Source organism: Cydia splendana, chromosome 11 (genome assembly GCF_910591565.1).
Source record: "Cydia splendana chromosome 11, ilCydSple1.2, whole genome shotgun sequence".
Lineage (NCBI taxonomy): Eukaryota > Metazoa > Arthropoda > Insecta > Lepidoptera > Tortricidae > Cydia > Cydia splendana.
This window is the reverse complement of record NC_085970.1, coordinates 13319972-13347917: the sequence shown is the minus strand read 5'-3', so window position 1 is coordinate 13347917 and position 27946 is coordinate 13319972. Positions and strand designations below refer to the sequence as shown.

The 27946-nt window shown below is 37.4% G+C and overlaps 1 protein-coding gene and 1 long non-coding RNA gene across 4 annotated transcripts in view; one reads left to right on the top strand and one right to left on the bottom strand.

Moving 5' to 3' along the window:
• Window positions 1-27946, bottom strand: part of LOC134794976 (uncharacterized) — a 746430-nt gene that overhangs the window by 406274 nt on the left and 312210 nt on the right. The gene's annotated exons all lie outside the window — the stretch shown is intronic.
• LOC134794884 (AF4/FMR2 family member lilli) overlaps window positions 1-27946 on the top strand; it is a 321915-nt gene that overhangs the window by 170966 nt on the left and 123003 nt on the right. For 2 of the 3 annotated variants that reach the window (XM_063766714.1, XM_063766713.1), the window contains exons 1-2: window positions 3730-3860; window positions 17490-17670. In XM_063766714.1, coding sequence (XP_063622784.1) covers window positions 3805-3860; window positions 17490-17670 — 237 coding nt within the window. In that variant the 5' untranslated portion in view covers window positions 3730-3804. Of the gene's footprint in view, window positions 1-3729; window positions 3861-17489; window positions 17671-27946 lie in introns of those variants that run through there. The other variant, XM_063766715.1, reaches the window with a different exon arrangement.

The following is a 27946-nucleotide window of genomic DNA, read 5'->3' as shown; positions in this document are numbered from 1 at the left end:
GGGCGTGGTTATAAGCATGATATTTGTTTTTGGCCGGAAAAAGGCGAGGAACAATAAAAATTACGGCTGGTGTTTTGCGGGCGGCCGCTCTTCGTCCGCTTCTAAATTCTTTTTAGTACACAATTGCATGGATTAGATTTGCCATTTCTTGTAGGTATTTATGATCGGTCGAAATACATCGGCGGGTCACTGATCCTCATAAAATTCATAAATAAAAAATATTAGACGGTTACAGTCTACGCTTATCTAACAACCGTATATATCCGCTGTAATAATAACCACTGAAGAAAAACTAATCCGTGTCAATTACATTTTAAATGTTATTTAAAAGAACTGCCATGAGAAGATTGTCCTTATACTTAATTGAGAGGAAATAAACATAATTGAATCGATCATTATCATAACAAAGCTTTCTTCGGCTCTGAAGATGATTGAGCATATCTGGACAATTCGGGAGATGAGTTACAGCGGCGTACTGGGAGGCTGACTGACGGTGCAACATCGAGTATTGGGAACGTTTACAACATAATAGAGAACATTAGTCCGATCCACTTTTGACATCATTATCTGTGTAGTCGAGTGACGATAACCTGCGAGCGTAGTGCGTTCGACGCTCCCGCCCCGCCTCGCGGCAGTCGCGCGCGTCCTCGCCTGCCGTGCAGTCGTGCCACACCGTCAGCGCATGCCTGCTTCACCAAGCTCTCAAGGGTGCGCGGGGAACGTTTTGGCGGGTTTTCGGACGTGATGCGCCTTGCACCCCCCCGCGGGATGCGCACGTGTTGCCAATGCGCGCTCTTGTATGTGCCGGCGCCCCGTCACAGTGAAATCTGTGGCGTGAACTGTCAGTGATCACTTGGATTGCAGTGTTGGATTGTAGGATCGGAATTGGACGCGGTCGCCTTCGCGGCTTTTTGTAAGAATCGCCCACTTCGACGGATGTTATGTCCATGATGTTGACTCACCCGTGACGCACTCGATCGCTGGAACTGGGAATTATTTCATGATGCTATCGACTGTAATTTACAATTCGTTACGATGTTACGCATAAAAACTCGCCTGTTGACACTCGGGGTTAATAAAATGACGATTTATGATTCGGACACTGGGGCTCTGTAACGTAGATAAAATGAAAACATTAAATTAAGGCACGAGTGAGACCAATTAAACGTCCGCAGTTATTTTTATCAGTCGCAAATGAGAATAATGTTCCGTCTTAAATGTACACTTAATAAATAAACTAAAAGTTTTATTAAACCCATTCGTATTATTGGTTAGCTAATTACAGAAACTAATTAATCTAATGATACTTCCGAAGATAAAGTTAATATGGAGGACAACGCAAATTACCTGAGCGCCTACCTGGCTTTGAAGTAACAAACGCCATTCCTTTAAATAGGGACGAACTCTTTCGTTTTTATACCCAAATAACAGATTAGCGTCGAAAACGACGAATCATTGCCCAATTGGTTATTTTTTACACAAACAAAAACTATAACAATTAGTGGAATACGATAATTGCTTTTAATTCTTCTCATTTCCACACAACGCCGTTGTATTTTCCTATTACCCATTTCACTGTCTGGGAATTTTTGCATTTCAACTTTGTAGGGATTCCTCGTGTGTTTATGATTAAAATTCTTTGTGTTGGAGGTCTGCAATTTTGTATGCACAAATTCAGCAGTACCGCAAGAAATTCAATTACATTATTTAAGAAAACTGTTGTAGGTGATATCCGAAGAAATTCACCCAATTAAGCTAATTAAACATAAGATTACGTTCACTTCCATCGAGTGGTCCATCGAGTGGCCCTCGCGGTCTTTTCGTCTTCGGGTTACGATTATATTCCCACGGCCCGTCTTAAGGGTTACCTTCAATTGACTTGTAAAAGCCGAGGATTTCACAAATTGTGAGCCCTAATATCTACATTACTCCACTGTTTACCCCTATATCGACCCCATTGTGCTGCCGAAAAGGGTCCCGGCCCACCTTATCCCCACATCTCAGCTGACGTTTTTAATCATACACTTACGTGGATAAAGAAAAGTATTAAAGCACTTGCGAATGTTTTTTGTAAAGACTACTGAGGAGTTTAGCTTAGGTGAAAACTAGATGTGGCCGCCTTTGAGTAAACGACAAAGTACTTACAGTTCGACCTCCGCTTAAATCTAGGTTAATGTTTTTGAGACGTGGAACGTAAATAATTTAGCTCATAAAGAAAAATACACGGTTTACGATAACCGAATTTGATTGTTAACCTTGACAGAAATTATTGACGAAGATATTGTACCCGCATTCATACGGTAAGGGTGATCGTATGGGGACTATGGGGTAGAGCTTTTTTGTCCGCTCCCTCGAGTCTTTATAAAAACCGAGTCGGACTCGCGCACGAAGGGTTCCGTACCATAATACAAAAACAGCAAAAAAAAACGGTCACCCATCCAAGTACTGACCCCGCCCGACGTTGCTTAACTTTGGTCAAAAATCACGTTCGTTGTATGGGAGCCCCACGTATATCTTTATTTTATTCTGTTTTTAGTATTTGTTGTTATAGCGGCAATAGAAATACACCATCTGTGAAAATTTCAACTGTCTAGCTATCACGGTTCGTGAGATACAGCCTGGTGACAGACAGACGGACGGACGGACGGACGGACGGACGGACAGCGGAGTCTTAGTAATAGGGTCCCGTTTTACGCTTTGGGTACGGAACCCTAAAAATGCGCCCACAAAATTATCAAAGAACAAATCAGTCAGTTAGGCTTCTAATTCGTGTTTATTGTACTAAAAATTCTGAGTATTGCCAACGGTTGAGGTTTAAAAACATCATGTCTTGTCCTATAGAATAATTAACTGTAATGAATATGGTATTAATAACAACAACATTAAATCCACCAGACTTAAACAGTGTGGGCGATGGTTAGACGCAACACCGATCAATCACAGAGGAAAACATCCGAGTAATGGCTCCTCATGACCCTAAGAAAAAAGCCGCCACATCCTATTTACTCGGTTCGGTGCTAAATAAGGCAAAATGTATCCGCGGCCCAGTCTCGCAATTAATCATCGGGCCGTCCGGAAATTTCCCAAGTAATCACTTCTTGAATTAAGATTACACTTTATTCTCCTCGTTTTATAAAACGCCTTTATGCGGTCAAATCTGGCTGCCGTTATTAAAACATTTCTGGAATCCGACGTCTCAACTTGCAAAGGTTAAAGATATTTTAACATTTCCACGTGTATCTATTCAATTAATCCCGAACTCGATTAATGTCTTTGAAGAGCAATGACGACAATTTGCCTTTTGCTTTATCCTTGTGACGTCACGCCGCTAGCGAAGCCCCGGTGCTCCAATATTTTCCTTCTAAGCGAACTTATAACTCGATTCTGTTTATGAGTACTTGGGATAAAGTCGAGGAAAAGTTTTTATTAATTTGGTTTATCCTATTACTTGAATGTTTGCTACTTTAACCTATGCAAATAGCTCATGATTGTACGTCCACTTGGTGACTTTGTTTTGTTTTCCTTTGTCATCGGGCATGAATGCTAATTCGTTAGTTGCATCGATCGAGCGGAACGTGACACGAGTAACATTATGCCTCTAAGTCCTTTAACTCATCTGTTTGTTCCACAGTAGGTACTTGTTAATTGCGAATATTGACGATTGATAAAACTTTATCCTCGTCGAAAATGTTCGTTCGCGGAGTTGATTGAAACTCTGTAACTAATTTGAATATTGTTTGAGTGAAGTGCGCAGTGTTTTTGTGTTGTTGTGTTTGACAAGACGTTGCCGACGAGATTGCTGGTATGCATATGTGCTATGAGCGGCCCGGCTTGGTCTCCGCCCTGAACGGCACTGTTGGGTAAGATATGGTCTTTTATATGTTTTAAATGAGTATCTAGGTACAACAGCGCTTGTCAGATTGCGTTATAATCGTAAGTTACTGTGCATCACTGTACACGTAAATCATCATCTTCCTCGCGTTATCCCGGCATTTTGCCACGGCTCATGGGACCCTGGGGTCCGCCTACCAACCTAATCCCAAGAATTCGCTTAGGTACTAGTAGCACACGAAAGCGACTGTCAACTGACCTCCCAACCCAGAGGGTAAACTAGGCCTTATTGGGATTAGTCCGGTTTCGCATGATGTTTTCCTTCACCGATAAGCGACTAGTAAATATCAAATGATATTTCGTACATAAGTTCCGAAAAACTCATTGGTACGAGCCGGGGTTTGAACCCGCGACCTCCGGATTGAAAGTGGCACGCTCTTACCACTAGAACTGTACACGTAAATACAAACAAAAACATCATCTATTCCTAAAAGTAAACTTCGTGTTTAACTAAACACTAGGAATATTTACGCAAGTATACAATCAAAGCAATAATTAACTCACAAGCAAAGTGCTTATAATAGGTAATTAGTGATATTGTTTGACATTGATACCCCTTGTTCAATTACTAGCGACATAACTACACCAATTTGGTAATACAATTTGGTCGTCCAGTCTATATAGACCCTGTTATCAATAGATAATATTTACAAGTGGAACTTAGTCGACTGGCGACGCCTTCAGAATTTTCAATTGTCATTTTCGAATCCTAAACTTTATCATTTCATTCAGAATCTTCTGCGTAGTAACTAAGCAATTTAGAACGTCCCATTGTAACGGTTCAGTGGCGCTACTGTTCGTTTTAATTGTGGAAATATTGGATTCGGTATTTTTTTAAATACATGTTTTTTTACTCTAGGCAATATTTTCGATGTGAATATTAGGCCATACCGAGCAACTTTTACTATGGGACCAACCCCGAAATCACTAAAAAGTAATTGGCTGTTTACATTGTCTTACATTTAGGCTGGCCAGATGTAGTTGATGTTTTCTATGAGAGAGCCAAATATTTTTTTGCGATCTTGGGGTTGGTCCCATAGTAAAAGTGGCTCAGTATGACCTTATCAACAACTTTGGAAAAGCTCATGAAAATACGTAGACTCATTATAAAACGCTATTAGAAGATATATCAAGAAATTATAATTAATCGCTAGATATAGGTATATTTACTTTATTATCTGTATTGAAATTCATCAGAATCATTTTTTTAGTTTGCCAACTTAATCCAGAAGAAATTACAAGCTGTGTTTCATGTAAGACGTTAACAAACTATAAAAGTGACGTCTCTATAGTAGAGCTGCTCAATGACTAGCAAGCCGTGGCTCACGGTAATCCAATAAGCTGTATTAGAAGCGCCCTGAACTAACCTTCCTACTTAAATGTATTGTTACCGTAGCTTATTGTACTAATATCGTATATCTCTCGAAAATTTGAGGAATTTCCTTCAGTGAACGCTCCGACTGTGGCATATACATACTCGCAGCCGAGATTTGTCAAGAGACTTCAATGTACATATGTACTTCCTTAAAAAAATATATACAAGCTGAACTTTTTTCTTTTTTAAAGCTTGTCCAGGAATATATGATCACGCGCCATGTTGCGTAATTTCACTGGAACATGAGAATAACAGCGCCGCTTGACAATAATCATAATATTCCTGGTCAGGCTTTAGTCTAAATATGAGGTGGAAAAACAATATCCCAAACTACTAAACTGAACGAAAACGCTCTTTATAGTTTCTATTTAACCGTAAAAAACTGTGTTTAAAACGAATTCGTTATCAGCTAACCTCGCAGGTCACGCTGATAGTAAATATTGTTGAACTAATCTGAAGTAATAAAATGTCGCAATATTGTTTTGCCTACGCGCAGTCTCAAGTCGCAAATTAAATTCACCAAACCAGGTTGTAGGGTGTGCCAAAAAGCTATTCAACTTTTTTGTACAGTGACTATCAGATATGTCGGAACATGAACGCAAATTTTGCGTCCATCATGTTCGCTATTTAGTACAGTCACCACACGGGATTGTTATGACATTTAGGGTTCTTGCTACATTGGAAATTCTATAGCGGTAGTATTTAACAACCAATTTAGTTAGGACCCTAAATGGCGCAACAATCGCGGAGCGTGATGGTACCAGTAGAACAAAATACAAAACATAATATTCACAACGCCAACGGCAGCGTTTAGTGCCGCGGTACAATAATTAACTGCTGTAACTGGCGTCCGTAATAACCGGACGACAAAGTGTAACACTGAAACTTACTGTCGCAGAACATAATGCATAGAGATATAACTACAAGCACAGATATTTAATTACACAAACGGGTCTACCAACGGTCTTTCCGTGACCACAGCTGGTGCAACTCAGCTGAAAAGTCGGAATCTAAGGTAAAAACAATGAAATTATATCGCGGTAGACCCGTTTGTGTAATTAAATATGTGTAGAACACGCGAGAGTTTAAAGTGTTATATTACAAGCACAGATTAAGAATAAGAGTAATTATGACACTAGTCTGTAACGTTAAATTAACTACTCTTTGTAGACTAGGGCTATTGAAGATTTATAATAGCCCGTTGGAATAAAATATCAGTAAAAAATGTAAAACAATAACTATATTGTTGTAGCAATATAGTAACTAAAATGAATATGTAATTCGTCTTACGGACGTCATAATTAAATAGCAATTAGTTAATTCGCTCAGAATATTTCCAAAGCCGCACAACGCCAACGGCAACGTTTAGAACACCGTGCCATAAGTGCCATAACTAACAGCCATACCCGGCGTCCGTAATAACCGGACGGGACGACATAGTGTAACAGTAAAACATACTGTCCCAGAACGTAACAATGCATAGAGATATTAACTGCATACACAGATTAACGATAAGAATAATGATGACTGATGACACTCGTATGTAATATTAAATTAACTACTCTTTGTAGTTTTATTTAATAAACATAAATTTTCCCCTATAATTACAGTTGTGTACGATTTTCTAATAATTTTCTAGTACTTTATTATGAATGCATGGTGGGAATTAATTAATTTTAACTACAGTCAATATTCGATTAATTTATTTATGAATATATTTGTTTACTTGCAACTCGATGTCGATAAAGAAAAGCCATTCCTTTACTACATTAGCAACTAAACAACATTAACGGACAATAAAATTAAATATAAATCCCGACACCGATTGCACCCTGTTGAATAATTGAATAAGTATTAGAATTTATTTGAGCTAGTCGGTGGGAAGCGAACGTTTTGTCGGAGTAGGCCTTAATTAAGTAGGTAGGGCCGAGTTTCATCCACCTTGGATCGGTATTAGAATCGTATACTAGTCTGAAGCGATTCGGACGGAAGAACCAACGCTACTAATATGCCCCCGATATTAAGAACCTCGGTCTCATTTCCACAGGTTTGTGCGACTAGCCCCAATCTCGCTTGCACGTGGTGAGCGATTGGAATAACTCCTTATCGGAAACTTTTCGACACCAGCTCGCCACTTTTTCGGCTGTGTGCATATTTTATTTCATTAATGGCCTTTAAAACAGCTTAAAAGTACTGAAAGAGGAAAACAAAACGGTAGAAAATAAAATTGAGAATTGAAAATTATTTATTATTAAAGATCTAATCGTATTATTTTAGCAAGAAGTCACCATAAGAAGATTTTTTTAAATTGACCTTTATCGCATTAATGCATGTTCTCTCAGCCGTATTCGAACAATGAGACACGTCAAATACTAGATATTGAAACGATATACGGATCGGATATATCAGTGTCAAAATTATATATCTCATTGTTCGAATATGTCTGTCTCTAGATTATTACAAGTAGAATCTGTGGAAGTCTGTTCTCTTTTAATTTAGTCGATGTTCCAAAGTCCCGTTTAAACTAAAGACAGAGCCCACTCTGTCAAATGCTTGCAAGAAATTAACATGCATATCATAAGTTTTCCTCATCATCAATTTGCATACAACCCGCCAGAAGGCCGGAGTAAGGCGAAGGAAAATTTGCGAGGACACACCGTACTTCCTAACAGGAAGGAAAACGACAAACACATGACGATTGAGCGATTATACCACTCATATGCTCTGTGATGAAAAAGATGTAAGGGTATCGTCTGTACTCAGTTGCAATGCTATTCGACCATTGAGACAACTCCCGGCGCCACATGTTTACCGTAAATCAGTTTATTGATTGCGCAGTGGTGCCTCCATGTGTTGGTAATGATCATAGGCGAGCGTCATAGAATGCCTGAATCTTAAGGTAATTTGAAGTTTGATATCCTTATGATTACTGGCTGGATATAAGCAATAAACTTATTACATATAACTCCAGATACCAACCCAAAAGGCGTTCCAAAACAAGACAAAGATACAAGCTTGTATTCAACAACTAAGTAGTGTTACAAAGATGAATGGTACTTATGCGAAAATTAACCAACAAAAACCGATTCATTCGTAGGTAATGAAATAAATATGGGAGGATTTTTTTTACTTCTTATGTATGAGTATCCTATCTATAGATATAAAATCATATATATCATTGGATATAAGCAGTTGTCAAGGATGAATGTTAGAATCATTCGTTAACAATACCAATAGGTCGTTTCCTGAATTAGGACCTAATCATCACAGTTATATACTAGTATGTATGTATGTATGTATGTATAAACTCTTTATTGTACAAAACACAAATTTATGGCACAGAATAGGCAGTACAGTACTAGTTTTATGATTGAGGCTAATAAACTTTATTATTCGTATAAAATGTATAGTTAATGTAGCTTTTCATGCCATTATATTTTTCAGCGCACTGATTTAGTTTTTCTAGAACTTTTTATGGTTCAGCGCACAAATTTCATCCATGTGACCTGGAAATTTCGGCTGTCTTTAGTAGCCATAAAACACCCTAAGAACTTTTAGTGGATAAATAGGTACGCTCATAAAACGCGCGTGGTGTAGCGCAAGGCGCTGCTGAGCGTTTTCCAAAACAAGTGTACATTTCATTCATGTCTTCAAAATATTGACTTCTTGGGCTCATTCTACTCAGAATCATTTGTACATTCACGCCTCATACATGAAAAAATGTGTCCTAAGGTTTCCTTTCCAGATCGTCATATTCTTGTATGATTTTTTTTTATTTGTATGAACGTGACGCACTGAGAAAAAAACATTTCATACAAAATTTTGGGACACATTTTTTTATGTATGAGGCGTGAATGTACTTATGATTCTGAGTAAAATGAGCCCAAGAAGTCAATATTTTGAAGACATGAATGAAATGTACACTTTTTTTGGAAAACGCTCTGCTATTGGTCCTATGCTCTTGCTGTTGATAATAATATATGTATTATCCTCTAGCCGCCCAGATATCAAAACTTGCCAATAGAAATGCAATTTTGATTTGTCAAAATAAAGATTCAAATTAGAATGGAACTGGAGACCTTTTTATAGGCCTCTGGGCGGCTAGACGATAAAACTTACTGTTTGTTACTAGTGTTTTTTTGGGTTACTTGTACCTTCGATCAACATGCTCTTTATTAATAATTTCCGATATTGAACCAACCTTAAATTAAAGTCTATATGACACCGTAAGATTGTGAACCCGTTAGTTTATAATCTAACGTAGGTTAGGTTAGGTTAGATTGTAATCTCCCTACCGTCAGTTTATAATTTAACTAGCGATATTATAAACTGACGAGTGTTTACAATTTTACGGTGACATATATAAAAAAATCGGAATCAAACATAAAGTATATTCTCAGCATAGCAGAAAACAAATAGCCGCGCAACTACCAATTTCCTCTTGTAAATCCGTAGTCCGTTAATTGATAAAACATGAAAATTCAATTTGGTTTACTATTTGGGTAGACAAATTTAAATATTGATTCCATGAAAATGACGTAATGTACTGAAAGTTATATTAGACCTTTGTTGACCCAAGAATAACTTTTAATTGAACCTTCCAATTTATCGTTGTTCTTAACTATTCATAAACGAAAATTCACTTGAGAGAAAAGTATAACAAAAACACACTTAGAATTACAAAAAAAAACTTAATCCGGGGACAAGGAGAGTCAACTAATAGGAACAAATTGACTTTTGCAATTTCTATTAGTTCTTGCAATTTCTATTATCAGTTTGTTGAAATTAGATTTAGGATTACTGAGCTGTTTGTAGAAATAAATAAACTTTACAGAAATAGTGAAACTTCCATAATTATTACTAAACTTCATTTTTTCCCCCAGTACAGAACTGTTTTTTAATTCCTGGTGATGATTTTTCTCTCAGTGTTCGATGGGTTATACTCATACACAACATTTACGATCTTATTTCCATACATTGAACGAATATATTCTGTGCGGCATTCTTTAGTTTTGCCAATAAGTGGTGAATCGTGTTTAGAAACTTTCCAAAGTAGTTACTTCATTAATTAGATTCCTAAATAGGGATGGGTACGTGCATTAGTTTATATTAAAAAGTTCCTAAGTAGATTCATTGCAGAGTTCGGTTATGTAAAAGGTTCACTTGCAAAGTACATCGCATTTGCAATTATAATGGTGTTGGAAGGAACAAAGAAAGTAGATATGTGAGTCACTGCCGCTAACAATAATTATACCTAATGGGTTTAATAAGGACACAGTAAGTTGATACATATTAGTAGAAATACTTGAATGTCATCATAACTGAGTCGGGACCATTTCGTGACCATTATGTTGTTGTGTTACTTGTTATATTATTTTATTTTTTTGTCACGAATAAACGCTCTCTATTTTATTTTATTCTAACTAATCCGATTTCACATTGTTTATTGTTTTACATTAATGTATAATACTGAACCTGACGCTACAATATAATTCACATTAAAACGATCTAAATTGTATCCTGTATGTTTGTGAGTCTACATGGAGTGTTTATTTGTGTATGTTAATACGTGTCAATACCCAGACCAGTAGGTACTTTACTTTATCCTTGTCTCTGAATAATGTGCTAAAGTGTAGTTCGTTATACATTCAGTATAATAATTTCGACCGATTTCTCGTATTTTCCATGAGATTTTTACTAAGCGAACTTTTGCGAATTGAAATAAGTTTCGAACTAGCGAGAACATACATGAAGTTGGCTTAGTAAAAATCGGCCTGAGCTAATCGAGTTGGCAGATAGAACAGATTACACAATTAATACATTAACCCCTTAACACACCATTTGTGCAATTTTCTATGTAGTCTGTATAATTAAGAATCTTTAAACAGTAAACTTCTGCCTCAAATTATTTGATAAGTGAAAACGTTATCTTCTTTCTACCTCGCAGCTCTTTTCGAAGCCTAAATTATAATTATTTTACACATACATATATGATAAATCGCATTGAGAATAATGTCGTACATTTACATTCCGACTTAACAAGTTAAGAATTATCCAAAAACCGGCTTTTTGATCATTACTCCGACCTTCCGCCAAGGTAACCTGTCTGCGGGCAAATCGTATGTGTCTTATTAACGGATGAAAGTGATGTTTGTTAGGAGTTTATACGGTACTGATCTTTACTGTTAAATCTTGTTTCGATTGGGTAATCCCTACTAATATTTTATTATAAATGCGAAGGTAACTCTGTCTGTTAATGCAGAGTTACCTCTTCACGCTTAAATTGCTGAACCTATTTAGAAATTTTAGAATACATTTGGTATGCAAGTAGTTTGAGGCCCGGGAAAGTTTTTATCGATCATCAACATAATCCCCCGCAGACAAAGTCGGGGGCAGAAGCTACCCAGTGAAAAAGAAAATAAAATTGCCCTTCAAAAATGCTGGAAAATTATAACTGCCGACTAATAAAAACGGGTAATTTGTTTTTCTAAGGACTGTATCGTTTATTATGGGTACAGATAAAACCTGGTCTAACTGTTGACGTGTGTATTATTTTGTATTACTATGTGTAATTTTTTAACAAAAATATAATACCAGAAAAAACGGCTAAGTAAAGTTTTACCCATAATAAACGATACAGTCCTTAAGTTCCCAATATTTCGGCACCGTTGCACATGTCATGCCGTCTTCTAGGGATGTTTTAAATAGTAGTTATACCTAATGTAAATGACCATGTTTGACCATCCCGGAAAATAATCGTGAGACCCTTCAGGACCGTGAGAAAGTCGGTTATTTAGTACCAGTTCTATAAATCGTACCAAGAAAAGAAAATATTTATTTGTATTTGTAACTAATTATGTAGGATCCTCGCACAACGTATTAGCATTGCGATACAGTGAGGAAATGCCGCCAGCATCATTGCTACAATGCCTCAAGGGCCTATTTTAGATTTCTAGTTATTAGTTTCGTTTAGTAGTACCACTGTAGATATATTGTATGTATGTATATACATGATTTTCCCCCATTATGTAGGTACCTATTAGCTGAAAACATTTGTCTTCTAAAGTTAACAATATGAGCCTAGTATATGGTTAAAGTTTAAGCTGCAATCTAAAGCTATCTGGGTGGTCGGTTGGTCCAGCATTCATTCTTGTCCTGGTATAGGAGCCGACTGCTATTCAATCCATCTCCAATGTAATTTTATACAGTATTTTTCAACAAGTCATTGTCAAACGAGTTTCGAGTGGGTTGTAAATTAATAATTAGTGTTAGATATAAAATTTGTAATAAACTGATTCGGTGATTTCGATGTATGTACGAACTGTTTGTACTTGTTTAGTCTACTGTCCTATTTGGAAACAATAAAGAACGAACGTAGGTATTATTAGGTAAAAGGAACTTGGAAAATTACACAAAGTACAAACGAATTTAAAAAGCTGGATTTATTGAGAAATTGTTGAAATTTGTATGTTTTTTACTGTAATTGTGTATTGGTAAATAATTAAACTATAAAAGTCTTAAATTCTTACTTACTCACTTTTAAGCAACACGGAGTCTACCAAATAAATTCGCGTGTTATTTACACAGTGAAAGTTATAATAAAAATGAATAGTTTGCAAAAGTCAATTACGTAGTAAACTGAAGTAATGTACCATGTCGAATGTTTTCACTTCCTGTATTTATTTGGCATGAGATGACGACATTTTTGATGGCTTATGAGCGTATTAATGACATATTGAAGAGGTAATTTAGCTTTTAAAGATTATTTTGTGCAATGTAATAATTTATAGTTTTCCTGTGGCATCGCTATGTCTAACAATGTCAATATAGTGTCACTGTGCCATTAAAACAAGTCGAAGAGAGTCCTTAATGTAGGTCAGTAGAACAAGCAACAATACGCAATATGTATTTTATCGCGTCCTGCTATGAGTTACAGATGTTCAACATAAACTATGATGACATCATTGTTCCTTACCGCGCCATAATGTTGGCGTTACGTTACACTAACTCAGAACACGTGCTTAAAAAAAACTAACTGTATCCTTAAATACGTACGAATATATTATGATGTATTTAAAAACAACACTTATTTTACAATCTGAAACCGAAAATCTCTTTCCTATAGACAAGAACTAAAAAAAGCGACCAAGCCTTCCGCTGGCCGAGGCCGGAATCGAACGCCCTAATCCGGTGGCCGGGTGGCTGCGTAGGTATGACATCTATTACAGTTTATAATGAATTTGGTACATATTATTAAGAGCCCATCAACGTCCACACTAGTGCCACAGCTAAATAATCGTGATTATTTAAATTTAACGAAATATATTGAAAAAAGAGGGCCGCTACGTACTGTATTGTGTATTTAAGTACCTTTTGCATACATCAAACTAGTTTTTATGTTGCTGGTTTCGTCGATCTAGGAACTCAAAACAAAAACGGCAACCAGCAACATACAATCCAGTTTGATGTATTAAAAAGGTACTTAAATACACAATACAGTACGTAGCGGCCCCCTTTTTTCAATATATTTCGTTAAATTTAAATAATTATGATTATTTAGCTGTGGCGCTAGTGTGCACGTTGATGGGCTCTTAAAACCTAAAGCGGCCAGTGCGGGGTGCGGGTCTAACGTATGGTTATACGTTAGCTTAAATATGGCGACAAAAGATGCCGTCCCAAGCAGAACTGTCAAATAGCATTTAATAAAATGTTTATAAGGTGGTTATATAACACCTGGAATCCTTAACCTGTTGGCATTTACTATACTTATCGCGACCATTGCGAGAGAGGCGAATGGAAGTCTGAGGAGACTATACTGAATATCTAAAGTTATAAAACAACACAAGCCGACCGAGCGTATAACAGTTTTAAGCATGTGTCTTAATGAAATTCGTCGAAGTTAATAAAGTTTTCCCCAAACTCCGTTCCAGCTCATATGCTCGTAACATAGTTAAAAGGCGTTCCCGAGTTATTTACGACTTAGTGGATATTACGACTGAGTGGTAATTAATAATCATAAATCCGACGTCTTGCGGCAGTGAAAGTGTGGTCGATGTCAGTAAACCATGTTTTTTTGTAATTATCGCGCTCGTTAAGACAACAGCTGGTTCATTATTCTGCCAGACGATGGTTAAAGACATGTCAACTATTCGCAGGTGAGAAAACTGCCAATTTAGAAACGAAATTACTTTTTTCGTGTGATACGATACTTAATTCTGTTCCAAATTATTTTTAGAATAGAATAGAAGAATAGAAATCATTTATTCAGACAACACATCAATACAAATAACACATCTATATATAAGTACAAGACAAAGATAAACAAAACAGTGGAAATAGAGATGTGAAGCCGAAATGGTCTCCACTCAGCAACTAAACAATGCAATTTTAACAGTTTGTTATAAAAATAAAGAGATATTTTGATACACAAAAAACATTCATAAAGGTTAGTTTACGTAAAATAAAATGGACGTATTAAATACAATAGGCTCTCCTATAAATGTACTTATTGTATATGTTTCACGCAGTACCAATACAATAATGTGTTTGAATTAGGTAACTCAGACATACAGCACATTCATAAAATAAATCCAAATGGCTATTACTTCCAAGCCTCATTTCCAACGTACAACTTAGTTTGAGAACATTCGCACCTACCTCGGTGAAACTTCGTGCAGTCTTCGCATGAAATAAACCAGTCGCAGTTAGCATCACATCAACTTCTCTCCGTCTCCATGACGTTTATTAAAAAGGGAATTTTATATAATAAAGTTCTTTTTCCATTGACAATATTAATCAAGTGACGAGTTTTAATAAGTAATCGTAAGGTTATATTAACTAGCGTATTATGTATAAACTAGTTACACCTATTGACCGACTTGTTTTCGCCTTACTATCGTCCTTGGCGTTCCGGAACGAGTCTCGATAACCCATCGGAATGATATTCATATGTGCTAACCTATCGCGGAAATACACAAGACGTATATGTTGTGGTAACTTCTATGCATTACGACCTTTCGGATTTTTAGACTTGTATCGACTACTATGTTTTTGTTCGGATTATTATTCATTTTGTATGAATGTAGAATTAATAAGTGAGGTTGGTATATGTACATACTGATTATGCAAAAGATAGCCGTGCTTAGAAGATAACCGTAAGACTTGTACACAATATGAGCGTACAAAATAAATACTTGATTTTTGATTTTCATTGTGTGGTGCTGCCAAACATATGCGTAGTTTTTGTTAGGGTTCCGTACCCAAAGGGTAAAAACGGGACCCTATTGCTAAGACTCCGCTGTCCGTCTGTATGTCTGCCAGGCTGTATCTCATGAACCGTGATAGCTAGGCGGTTGAAATTTTCACAGATGTTGTATTTCTGTTGCCACTTATGACAACAAATACTAAAACAGAATATAATAAATATTTAAGTGGGGCTCCCATACAACAAACGTGATTTATTTGCCGATTTTGCGTAATGGTACGGAACCCTTCGTGCGCGAGTCCGACTCGCACTTGGCCGGTTTTTTCTCCAAATATTGCATTACTGCTTAATTGTAAAATAAGATTGCAAAGTGCTTTTTGACAATCCATTGTCGTGGACAGATAGAATTTTGATAAGAACATCTAGCACAATGAAACGCAACTTGTAGGTTGAGTGGTTGGTGTTGCAATTTCTATATCACTTTCTGATTATGAAAAAATAGAGGAAACTTACTTTATTTATATACCGATAGTAGGCCCTTGCCAAGTTAAATATGGACACTGATAATGAGTAATCTCGAGAGGATAATAATCAGATGGCCATGTAGATAGATAGGCATATTACTGCTTTGATAAACATGACAAAGTGAAAAGTGGTATTGTTATTTTATTAAACCAGCTGTATGTACATATTTTATAGCTTGTTGCGCGATGAACACTGTTTTATTGTTAATGCAATGAAATCTAAATTTCGCTAAATTCCCATCAAACAACATCTTACTAGAGTCAAAAGAATATAAGCTTCTATACAGTAGGTACTTACATTCCATGCATGTTTAAATTATCTGAATACTCGGTTCTCGGTCTCGGTCGGCTTCTGCAGACACGGGTGACTTATTGAAAAATAAGTAAGTTTCTTTAAATACATCCTGGGTAATTTCGAAGCACTTGTGAATGTCGGATAATCCCGAAATTCACTCATAATTCCGTCCATTTTCGGTATTACCGAAATGACATCCGAAAGTGATTTGAAATATCTCCTAAATATATACAAAAATACTAATTGGTTTAGTTTGAAATAAAACCAATATTCACTAGGGATTACTATGAACACTATAGTGTCTATCTTATAACGGCAAAGTTGCTTCGTTATCTGCAGCCCAGCGATAAAGAAGTTAAGAAAAGAGAACCGACAGTTAATACTTGGTAACACCCATTTAAGTACCCGCCTTTCATAAAAGACTTTCCATTATTATGACGTTTTAAACGGCCCGTAATAACAGACCGGCTGCACCGACTGCACTAACTGCACCGTTTGTACATTGCGTTTTATGGCATACGAAGGCAGTAATCCGTGGAACATATGAACCGATGGATGTTTCTAACGAGCGAACGATCGCTTTGTGAATGCCGCGCGGCACCGGCCGTTGTTTTGTTGTTTAACCAACCGTAATGCAATAGATAACGTGCGTTATGTTTATGTATCACTTTTATTAAATTTAATCATACCTTTTATTATGTTCCTTTAATATTTCCCTGTATTACTTCTTTTCAAAGACGTATAATGTTATGGTTGCCGTGACACGCTCCTTTATTTACGTATTTGTATACAGATAACTTACGGAGAAATTTTCTTTTACGAAGTTTCCTGGAAAAATACATCGTTTTACGTCGGCATTCAGCTAAATTATACATTATAACACGTTTTAAAAATAAAGAGAGCCCATAGAAAAGCTAATGAAGAAAAATTTAAGAGTACAGCAAAGCGAGCAAAATTCGAACTGCTTCTGCGACGTCAACCTACCTGAGAATTATTTGGCATAAAATAGTTCTACTTAGGTATCTGAAAGTACCTAAACCTGGACTGAATATAGGCCGTTCGCACTTCACTTAAGAGAGCTTAAGTAGCATGTATGGCAGCTACTAATACATATCCATCTTGTGGAATTGGATCTCTTATCTTACTAATGGGTTGTGTGTCTTTGTTTCCACGACTAACGTTAGACCATGTTTGTTGCAGGTACGACAAGTGGGACCGAGACCGGGACCGCGGCGGGGGCGGCGCGGGCGCGCCCGCGTGGCCGGGCCGCGACCGCGAGCGCGACCGGGAGCGAGAGCGGCAGGCGCGCGCGCACCAGATGTCGCAGGCGCACGCCGCCGAGCCGGACGCCACCGCGTCGCTTTTCCAGGCTCCCTCCAGGGTTAGTATACTTACCGTGGTTCTTCTCTGATTCTTTACTAATAAAAGCTTCGTACAAATTCGCTAGATGGTCGGATGACCTTGCCAAACGAAGCTTAAATATTCTATAGAAATGATCACGTAACTTTTACATAGTTGCATCTGTCAGCCCGATGGTACATTATAATTTTTGATTGGCTTTTGTCTTATCTTAGCTGTAGCCTCTGCTGCTGACGGCGTCGACAAATGAATCGTTGTTTTCTTTAGTTCATTGCTGGAACTTGGAAGCGTCAAGCAAATTCCCTTGGAACGTTTTTTGGTGACCTTTTAGGGTTAGAACTGTAACCTAGGTCTCTCTTCTTCGTCGTAACCTCATGATTGAGGGTCGTGACCGCCATAAGTTGCGTTTTCTTGGATTGCTCTCCAACCTGGCCGATCTTCTGCCTTCCGCATAGAGCCCTGGAACTTGACGCGTGTGACTGCCTCAATGGCATCAAACCAGCGTGTGGGTATTCTGCCTTTGCCTCTTCTGCCCTCAACCTGGCCACCGATCATCAACTTCTCTAGACTGTCGGGTTCCCGCCGGGCCAAGTGCCCAAAGAAGCCGAGGATTCTCCTGAGACAGATAGTAGATAGACGGGTTTTTATGTTGAGCTCGTTCAGAATAGACACGTTGGTGCGATGCGCTGTCCATGAGATGCCCAACATTTTGCGCCAGCACCACATTTCGAACGCGTCTATTCTTGTCCTTGTGCTAACCTAGGTCACCTATCATCTATCATATATATAAAGCATTTGCAAATATTTACGAAAAGCTTGCTACATATCGATTAAACTTTACTTTTGGATTCAGATATTAACTTTCCAGTTCTTGTAGACTCCCTAGAGCAGCGGTCGGCAACCTTTTTTTTCGTAGTTTTAGTAGCGTAGTTAACGATGAGTAAGGTGACGCGGGCCGCACTTTGTTAATATTTATGACTTTATCAGACATTGTCGTTTCTCAATATTACATAGCCAGAGAGGCTCGCAGGCCGCAAGTGACAGTTTCATGAGCCGCATGCGGCCCGCGGGCCGCAGGTTGCCGACCGCCGCCCTAGAGGGTCTGTGTTAATTAGTGTTTTCATCGTTTTCCCATAAGGGCAGGTAGCCTAATGTGGCTGACCCTTTATGTCTACCTCAAATCCAAACATAGGTATGCTTTCATTGTGCCTACATACCCAAATATTTTTTGTTTTCAATATTTTATCTATTATATTCTAATTCTAACCCGCATATAACGAACGATAATATTAACCCAATAATAAATAATAATAGTCCGCCGGTTCCTCTCTCTGCGGCCCTGACCACCGGTAGCTTGGGCCCTGCCCCGCTGCTGGCGGCACCCAATGACCTTTTATTTATGTAGACGTGTGACGTTCATAGTTGACAAAACTAAAATTTGATCCAACGATTTTGACAACTTGACAGGTTGGCGTCACCTATACAACTAACTAACTATAGGTTCCGGAACCTATATTTAATGGCTCACGATCGTGCGCCTGGTACCATTACCATATCTACCTCAATTTACTTACATCTATGGCGGCACCCTAGGCTAGGTTTTTTATAATGTGTTTATATGTATTTTTTATTGTTTTTTATGTGTTTTTGTATTTTACTTTTATATTCATGTTATAAAGAACCTAACTTATGAAGAAAAATAAATACAGAAAAATAATAATAAATATTATAGGACATTTACACAAATTGACTAAGCCCCACAGTAAGCTCAAGAAGGCTTGTGTTGTGGGTACTCAGACAACGATATACAGTGAAACCTGGTTAATTGGCACCTGGATAAATGGAAAACCTCAATAATTGCAACCAAAAGCCCGGTCCCGGTCCCTTGAGACCAAAGGGCCTCTATAATTGAAATTTTGGAACCTCTATAATTGCAATTTAGATTTTAGGGCTTTTCGTAATTTTGCCTCTGTAATTGACCACGTCGCAACTAAGACCTCTATAATTGACACTGTGCTAAAAAATCCGTTATTTTTGCTCTCCTTTTTACCTCTATTATTGAAACGAGTCTTACTTATTACCTCTGTAATTGAAATAATGTAGTTGTAGACAGCAAAAACAATATTTTAATAGCAATGATCATTTTATTTATATCTTCATCCAGAATTCAATTTATTTATTGGGTATATGCTTTTTACATTCCAATAAAACTTTCTTCTACAATTCAAGGGAATTTTTTAAACCCAAATGATTAATAAGAAAATAAAGTAGTTATTAATGTAGTGTAAAAGTGCAAGTATAGAAGCTATATATAGACCAGAAACCCAGAACGTAAGCGTGTAAATCTACTTTCAATGGTTATTTGCACCTCCATAAAAGAAATTTGTCAGAACGCTCTATTAATGAAAACCTCTATAATTGACACAACGATTTTTTGAACCTCGTTAATTGCCTGCCTTACCTGCTTAAATGAAATACCTGGTTAATTGACAAAAAATGGCCTGTCCCTTGAGATTGCAATTATCCAGGTTCCACTGTATATAATATATAAATACTTAAATACATAGAAAACAACCATGACTCGGGAACAAATATCTGTATCATCATACAAATAAATGCCCTTACCAGGATTCGAACCCGGGACCATCGGCTTCATAGGCAGGGTCACTACCCACTAGGCCAGACCGGTCGTCAAATAGGCATATAAAACGCTGCTTAATAATGAAGACGAATAGGACTTACCTAGTATTTTTACAAAACAACCTGCTTATTATGGCGGTTGTTACTTTTCTTCAGTATTGACGCGTCGACTCGTGTAGTCGCTAGACTCGCGAGGCACGTGTATACATTTCTATTCATTACGTGATATAATACGGTAGCTAAAGAGCTTAATAATATTGTCTTACATGAGATAAAGACCTTTGGTGTAAATTTGATATACTAATAACCAGTGATCGTTAATTTTCCAGCAATTTTGGTGCAGCATAGTAAAAATAAAGGATTTTCTTCATTTTTTTTCTAGGGAGAGGATTGGTTAATACAGATGCTTTTAACCAACAATGCTGCACCAAAATTGCTGGAAAATTAACGATCACTGCTAATAACATTGTTATTTTATAGTTTCTGATCACTAAATGTAGCCTTCTCAATGTTATGACCGTGCTTTAAGAAAAATCGAATAATGAAAAAAGCTCCAAGTCCGAAACTCACCTTGCGCCTTCCTGAAACGAATAAACGAACGATTAAATGCGATGATTCTGATTCTGAAACACTGTTTTGCATGCCCCAACATTGCAAAGCGAAATTACCTATCAACAAATGTGCTGAATCTCAATCCTAAATATTTATTACTCTAAAAACATGTAAAATGAAATGAACAATGGACGTTCGCTTTTTGATCGCATGTAAATAATAAGCATTAAAAAGCATTAGCAAATTTACTTATAGAATTATGCTACAATAGAACACTTGAAATTCTCGCGTGTTGTTCTAACGCGATATAATGTCATTATTTTTACCTTATCCGACGTTTTAACTAGGCTGCACCAGCTGTGTTTACGGATGACTGACGTCCTATAGTCGGTGTAAGCTAAAAAGTAAATTTTGACAGTTATGAATAGATCCTTATATTTACTAAACTAAGACCTACCGTTTGACTGATAGCCTTAGTGTCACATATATAAGGGTCAATTTATACTGTCAAAAAGTACTTCTTACCTTACTCCGACATTAGCAAAATGTCAATGGAGATATGGGTAAACAAAACCCGAAAATAGTTTGTAAAAATGTTGGAAGCAAACAAAGAAATTTAAACTACCCACCAATGTCCTGCTCTAATGCCCTAGTTTCTGAACAAGTTCACCCGGACCAGTCATGTCCAATTAAAAGTGCAATTCGTTAGAATTGGCAGAGCTATCGACACATCGGATCGGACAGCTGACGCCAAGGCCGGGGTGCAATCGGATTATTACCCGTCGACGTGGGATTACAGCCGGGAAATCAGACCAGAGCGATTCTAGTTACTACTAATGTAGTTCTGTTAACAAGACCTACAACTCCTACAAGTGAAATGGGTCCAAAACGTTCCTGAAAACGTCTTTGTGGACAATACAAAAGTTAATGATCTGGCTACATTTTACTAAAGCTTAATACGAAACGGTCGTCAAATCAAAACAGTCTAACGGTAAAACGAGAATTTAGATTGCAGAACACTATAACACGCAATTTGTCATAATTCATAACAAAGTACTTATGTATTCAAACGCAAATAAATGTGTACGTAATAACATGTTGTAAAATTCATTGCACACTTGTTTTGATCGCGAGAACATTGTTCGAATGTACGTGACTGTGACCGGTCCAAATCTTTTCAACACTTATACAACGTAAAAGAAAGCATTGTCTTGTTTGTATCGTTTATTTGTATAAATTTAACAATGCTTATACAAAAAGTATACATAATTTAAATGGGTCAAAAGTAATTGACTCCTTGCTCATGCTCGTTGCTTGTATTCATTCGCATTTTCAGCGACACATGACAAAGGAATTATGAAATACGTGGAAACTAAAATACCAGCGGATTTAAAAACTAGGTACTCCAATTAGCTAGTATTTCTTGTTTCTAAATCTACGAAGAGCGTTAATCTGATTGTTTCGGGCAATACAGCGACATATTACACATACCCTATATCTACAGATTTAACATAAATCCGCAGTCAACATTGTCTTCTTGAATCTTGAATTTTCACATTTTTTATTTAATCGCGTCGAAAATTAAATTGATGTTTATGATTTATGAATCTACTCTATACAGTTTATGGTGAAACGCGAGTTTTTAGTTCGGGGCGGGGGTATAGTTACATATTTATATTAACTTAGGTAGTAAACGTTAAGGGCCACTTGCACCATGCGTTAAACTTAAACCGTTAACCCAGTGTCTAATTGTTCTGGTAACCGTGGTAACACCAGGTTTAACCGGTTAACCCCGGGTTAGTGGAATGGTGCAAGTGGGCCTAAGAGGATCAGTTTCAATTTTAACGGTCAGGTAACTCACACTAAGCGCTACTTGCACCATTCCACCAACCCGGGGTTAACCGGTTAAACCTGGAGTTACCATGGTTACCAGTACAATTTTACACTGGGTTAACGGTTTAACTGCTTAACCCCGGGCTAGTAGGATGGTGCAAGTGGCCCTAAGAAGTATATCACACCCAGACAGATTTATTTAAGCGCATAAAGTGTAGTCTGGTGAAAACCTTTCCCATGCGCGTGCGATATGTAGTTATGCGAGCGAAAGTGTCACGTTGAAATGCTAAGATTAAACGTTGAAAGTATATTCGAAACATGTGTTATAAATCGTTCCATTCAATAAATTCAACTATTAATCTCAAACTGATATGATGAAGAAATTCAAGAAATGTAAAGGCAGCTTGCCTACGCGCATGGTGCATTCTTTTGTTTTTTAATAGCAACGAACATGCGATGCACTCATGCGACGGTATAAACATTGTGATATGAATCAGAGGCAATTCCACATTTTTGAGCATTTATGCCATAATTAATCTTGTGACCGCCATGTAATTTATAAGTTTAAACTCATGTCGAATTTGACACTTTATCAATGTCATGAGCTATCAACAAAATATATTGAATTTGTCTGTTACCTGTAGGTACTGTACGAGGAAACACCTTTTTAAAGATCTCACGGGGAAGTCCGTTATCGATTCAGACATATCGTTCCTAGCGTAATTTCCATGTCGATGCTAAGTTGACGTCAATGTGAGTCCAAAAATAGACGTAGTAAACCTAACCTGTTAGCATTACATATTTTGCTGATGTTTGGGTTAGAACCAAATTAGACTCTTGCTCGACCCATAACGGTTAAGCAGAAATGTTTTATGCAAATAAACATGTTAAAATGATACAAGTTGTAAACTGGAATTCAGTTTTGAAAGCTTCAGACGTTTTTCAGGGTTATATACATTGTTGTATAAAATATACGACTTTCCTCATCACCTTAGAACATTTAGTAACTAGAGACGCCTTGTCTGTCATTTTCTGTACAAAACAGTCTGCCGATTTTTGCGGGGGAAGAGGGGCACGTCAAATGTGTTACGTTTTTTACGTACAAATAATGTCAAATGTATTTTGTACGTTACGTACAAATAGCGATGTCAGATAAACGTCAGTCCATACAAACGTATGCACAATTATGCAAGGTTTTTGGCAGAGCGGTAAGCTCTTAAAGGCGACTCCGGTTATTAAATGATCTAAGCTCATCAGACATTTGGCTATCCAACAGCGTGATGATATTAGGCTCTGTTCAGATGAGTTTCACGCTCGTGTGCACACGCGCCATCTGAGCAGGATCTTATGCAATGCATCAAAACCTCACACGAACCCGTGGTAATTATCACTGAGAAGTGGAAGTCGGGTATTCGTCGCTTAGCAAGTGTATGCCAGCCGAACGAATAGACATGCCAGTGTAAACAAGACTACAAGGTCTGTAAAATTAAGAAAAGGAGTTATTTCTAGGTTATTCGGGATGTAACCATTTTGAGAATTTCATTACTAAGAAAGACTTAGGATTTGCATTGTTCCTGGCGTTATATATCAGCTTTTAAGGTTTACTCTTGAAACTTCTTGAAACTATTGACTAGGTAATACAAAAGACTCTTGTTTATGTATTACAGAAAAGACAATTAAAGTACCAATGTTATAATTTATTTTGTAACAGTAATCGTGGATTTTACCCGTGGCTGCTTTCTTTTTGTGAGCAAGCTTATGCGCTACCGAAAAGGGAATATAATAGTGGTTTGTAAAAGAGTTCGACTCGTTTTACTCTCTAAGAGATTATAATAACTCTCCAGACTTACAGTAAAACGGTAGCGTGTCTAGGTGCAGTAAAAGTGAACTGATGCTTGCTGTACCTCCGCCCGAGAAACACTGCAAATGTACGAAACCCATGTGCTTATACTACCTTCTTCTTTTAAAACAAAAGGACGTCTGTACTGTCGCAAATATGATTTATATTCAGTCTGAAATGTTGATTCATATTGGGCAACTAAAAACATACCTACTTACACATTAGATAGTGTGAACTCATTTATGCGAGCTGAGGATAAAAAATACGAATATAAAATATTTGCGGTTGTAAATATGATCAATCACTGACTGTGTATAAGGATTTTAGCTACCTGTAAATAAAAATAGTTGAAAGCAATTAGTAGTAGTAGTGTTACTTACAAAACTGTTTAGTAAACAAAACATAATGCAATAACGTTCAGTAAACATCAAGAAAATGCGAACAATTGCCAAAATGACACTCGTTTGTAAACAATCTTCAATCGAAAAGTAAAAATGTATGGGGATGGAAGATGTGAACGAAATCACGTGATCAAAACCATACATTATTTAAGTTTCTGTTTTGTTTTCTATACTTAAACGTTGTCACTTGATTTGCCCCCCTTTTTTTAAGACCCCTTTCAGTTAACCATCGAGTAAATGAATAAGTTCGACAATTACAACGCCATCTTTTAACACGTAATTAAACTACTCTACACAAGTATATAAAGTATTTACCTACACATACAATGTGTAAAATGTTCAGTGATCTCGCGACCGTGAACCGGGCAACTGGTTTCGACACATTCGTGAACAATGGTAAATAGATAACATGTTAGGTTATTATATTATTTAATTAATACTTACATACAGTAGTTTTTAGATTTACATTACGTTATATGTGCGGCTAATACCGATTTATGACACTGGTAGTGGCGTCAGTGTCTAACTTTTTTATACCATGTAGAAACCGCCTGAAGGAAAGAGGTCACCGCAGTCTGTGGACGCCTGCAACTCCCAAAGGCGTAACAATGTGCATTTAATTCTGTACACTCCTTTGTTGAAGAATCTCATACTGTAATCCTTCGAGATAACCTTGGCAATAAGTTGCTACAACCGGATATTGTTCGCGGAAGGAAATTGTAATTCTTATTGTGTAATGAATGTAATGATATTGTATGCTTTACACGATCACCGTGAAATACCTTTATGTTTACTGTTTTGTACATTATTCAATCGTACAAAGGCAAAACACCTACTACTATTTACTGCTACTATTTTTACGGACGAATTTTTGGCTTAAGGCGTTTGTGGGGCATATGGATTTAAAATTTGATCGACGCGCTTGGTTAACAAGATGCCCTGCTTCTGATGAAGTTGTAGTGAACACTTCAATTCATTATCAGTGGATACGCAACGTTGAAATACCACAAAACGGTATTGTATCACAGCAACAAAAAACAGGTCTAGAACGTGTTGTCATAACAGATGCCGGAGCCGGCGTCCATCGTAAAGAGGTCCCTGATAACGCGGCATCACCCACTCACTGTCGCTCGTCCGGTGCCAAGCTATTCTGGGCCCTATCGCAATGTCAAGAGAGTTCGAGGCCGCGGCTTGTTTACTCGGATAGCGTAATTACGCTTACGTTTCGTCGCTTCCGACGATTGCCAAATGATATACTCGTTTACTAAGCAGTCCGGTAATGACGTATGCGCCGTTGAAACTATTGGGAATTTAGATGTTTAGAATTGGCGCGTTAGTTTAGTAGGTTAGTAATATGGAGTGCAGGAGTTTACTGTCCAATTAACGGAGTGGTTTCAAAATAGCGCTACGGAGCTTTTGCTTGTTTCCTATAAATGTTTATTTTTATTACGTATACAGTCAGCATCAAAGTAGCGGATGAAACAACTGTCCAAAAGTATCTGCCATCATGAAATTATTTTCCAAATATAAATGTCTTTTACAGCCGGGCTAGCACATGATTGGCGCGATATAACGCGGCGAGATAGACTACCCGACCCGTCCCTCTTTTATTAACATGTCAGAATTAAGTATTAGAGAATGTAACTCTTTCTTTAGAGACAACTGGCAAAATACTTGCCAAAGAACGCCATAAAAACTAACCAGGCGATAAAAGTTATAACTACTCACTTTAGTCGACTTTATAGCATTTATTAAGTACTTATACTTAAAATAATAAAAGTAAAACATATTTCTTATATTAAATAGTGCCGCCATTTCCATGTCACAGAAAAACTGAATCAAATTGAACAGTAAAGGAACGCAAGCGCTATAATAACAGAAAAGCAATCGGCTTATCGCGAGCGGCTGCGCGCGACCCACTTCGGGATCACACATGTAGGCCTGTCGCAGTACCTATATAGAAGCAGTACAGTGTTGTTCCTGTCGAATATTGGGGTTGCCGTGTGCTTCAAGTGCGTCGTATCAAAAAATAATGCAAAACTGCGGGAAAAATGTATGGGAGATAAGGCAATGGAACTGCTGCCGTAAGACGTGCTTTTGAACAGAATGCCGAATGCAGAATGTTTTTGCCGTATTTTACGGTAATTATCGTATTAGGAACAACATTGAAGCAGTATTAAATTTAAGCGGTACAAATAGTAAATAGTAAATGACTACCAAATTAAAAATTAATGGCGTTATTGATAAACGCGCAAATGCCTCGATTAACTACCTATTGATCGTTTCTCGTTATCTTTCATTTTATAAGAATTTGTAAGAAAAGGGGTAAAATACAAATAAAATAATCGAGGCTTGTAAAGTTGCGTAAACAAGAGGGTTACTCTATTGCCGCTGTCCCATTATAAAAATTTCCTCGAACCAAAATCGTTTTGATATAAATAGGAATCGGGGGGGTTTCCAACCTAATACACAAGAAAACAAAACATTTCTATACTCGAAATGGATGAATGGATGAAAAGAACTGTATGCTTCCACTACATGACAGTTAAAATACTGATTACGATAGTGTTACCGTGTTCTTGGACGCGAGCCCGAACAATATGTCGTCAAAAGTCATAATAAGACCTGATGGGTCTACGAAGGACGAGTGCTCACTACATTTGGAAATAATATCTACCGAGATCAACAACAAGATTTTATGTTCATTTATTTATAGCTTTAAATAAACTGAAAAGAAAAATAAAATATTTATCCAGGCACAAAATATGACATTCAGACAATGAACATCTGCGCTGGCACATGACTGGCGCGACAGTATCTCGTCCGTGAGATACACTATATACCTGTTCCTCTTTAACTTAGGAAAAGACAGATACTGATACGCGGGCGAGATACTGTCGCGCCAATCATGTGCTAGGCCTAGGCCCACTGCTAGGCCCACTGTGGCCCCCAAACTAGGCCAAGCCTGTATCTTGGGAACCTTTGAGAGTCCTTAGGTATTAAGTTTACACTGAATATTATATTCCTTACAT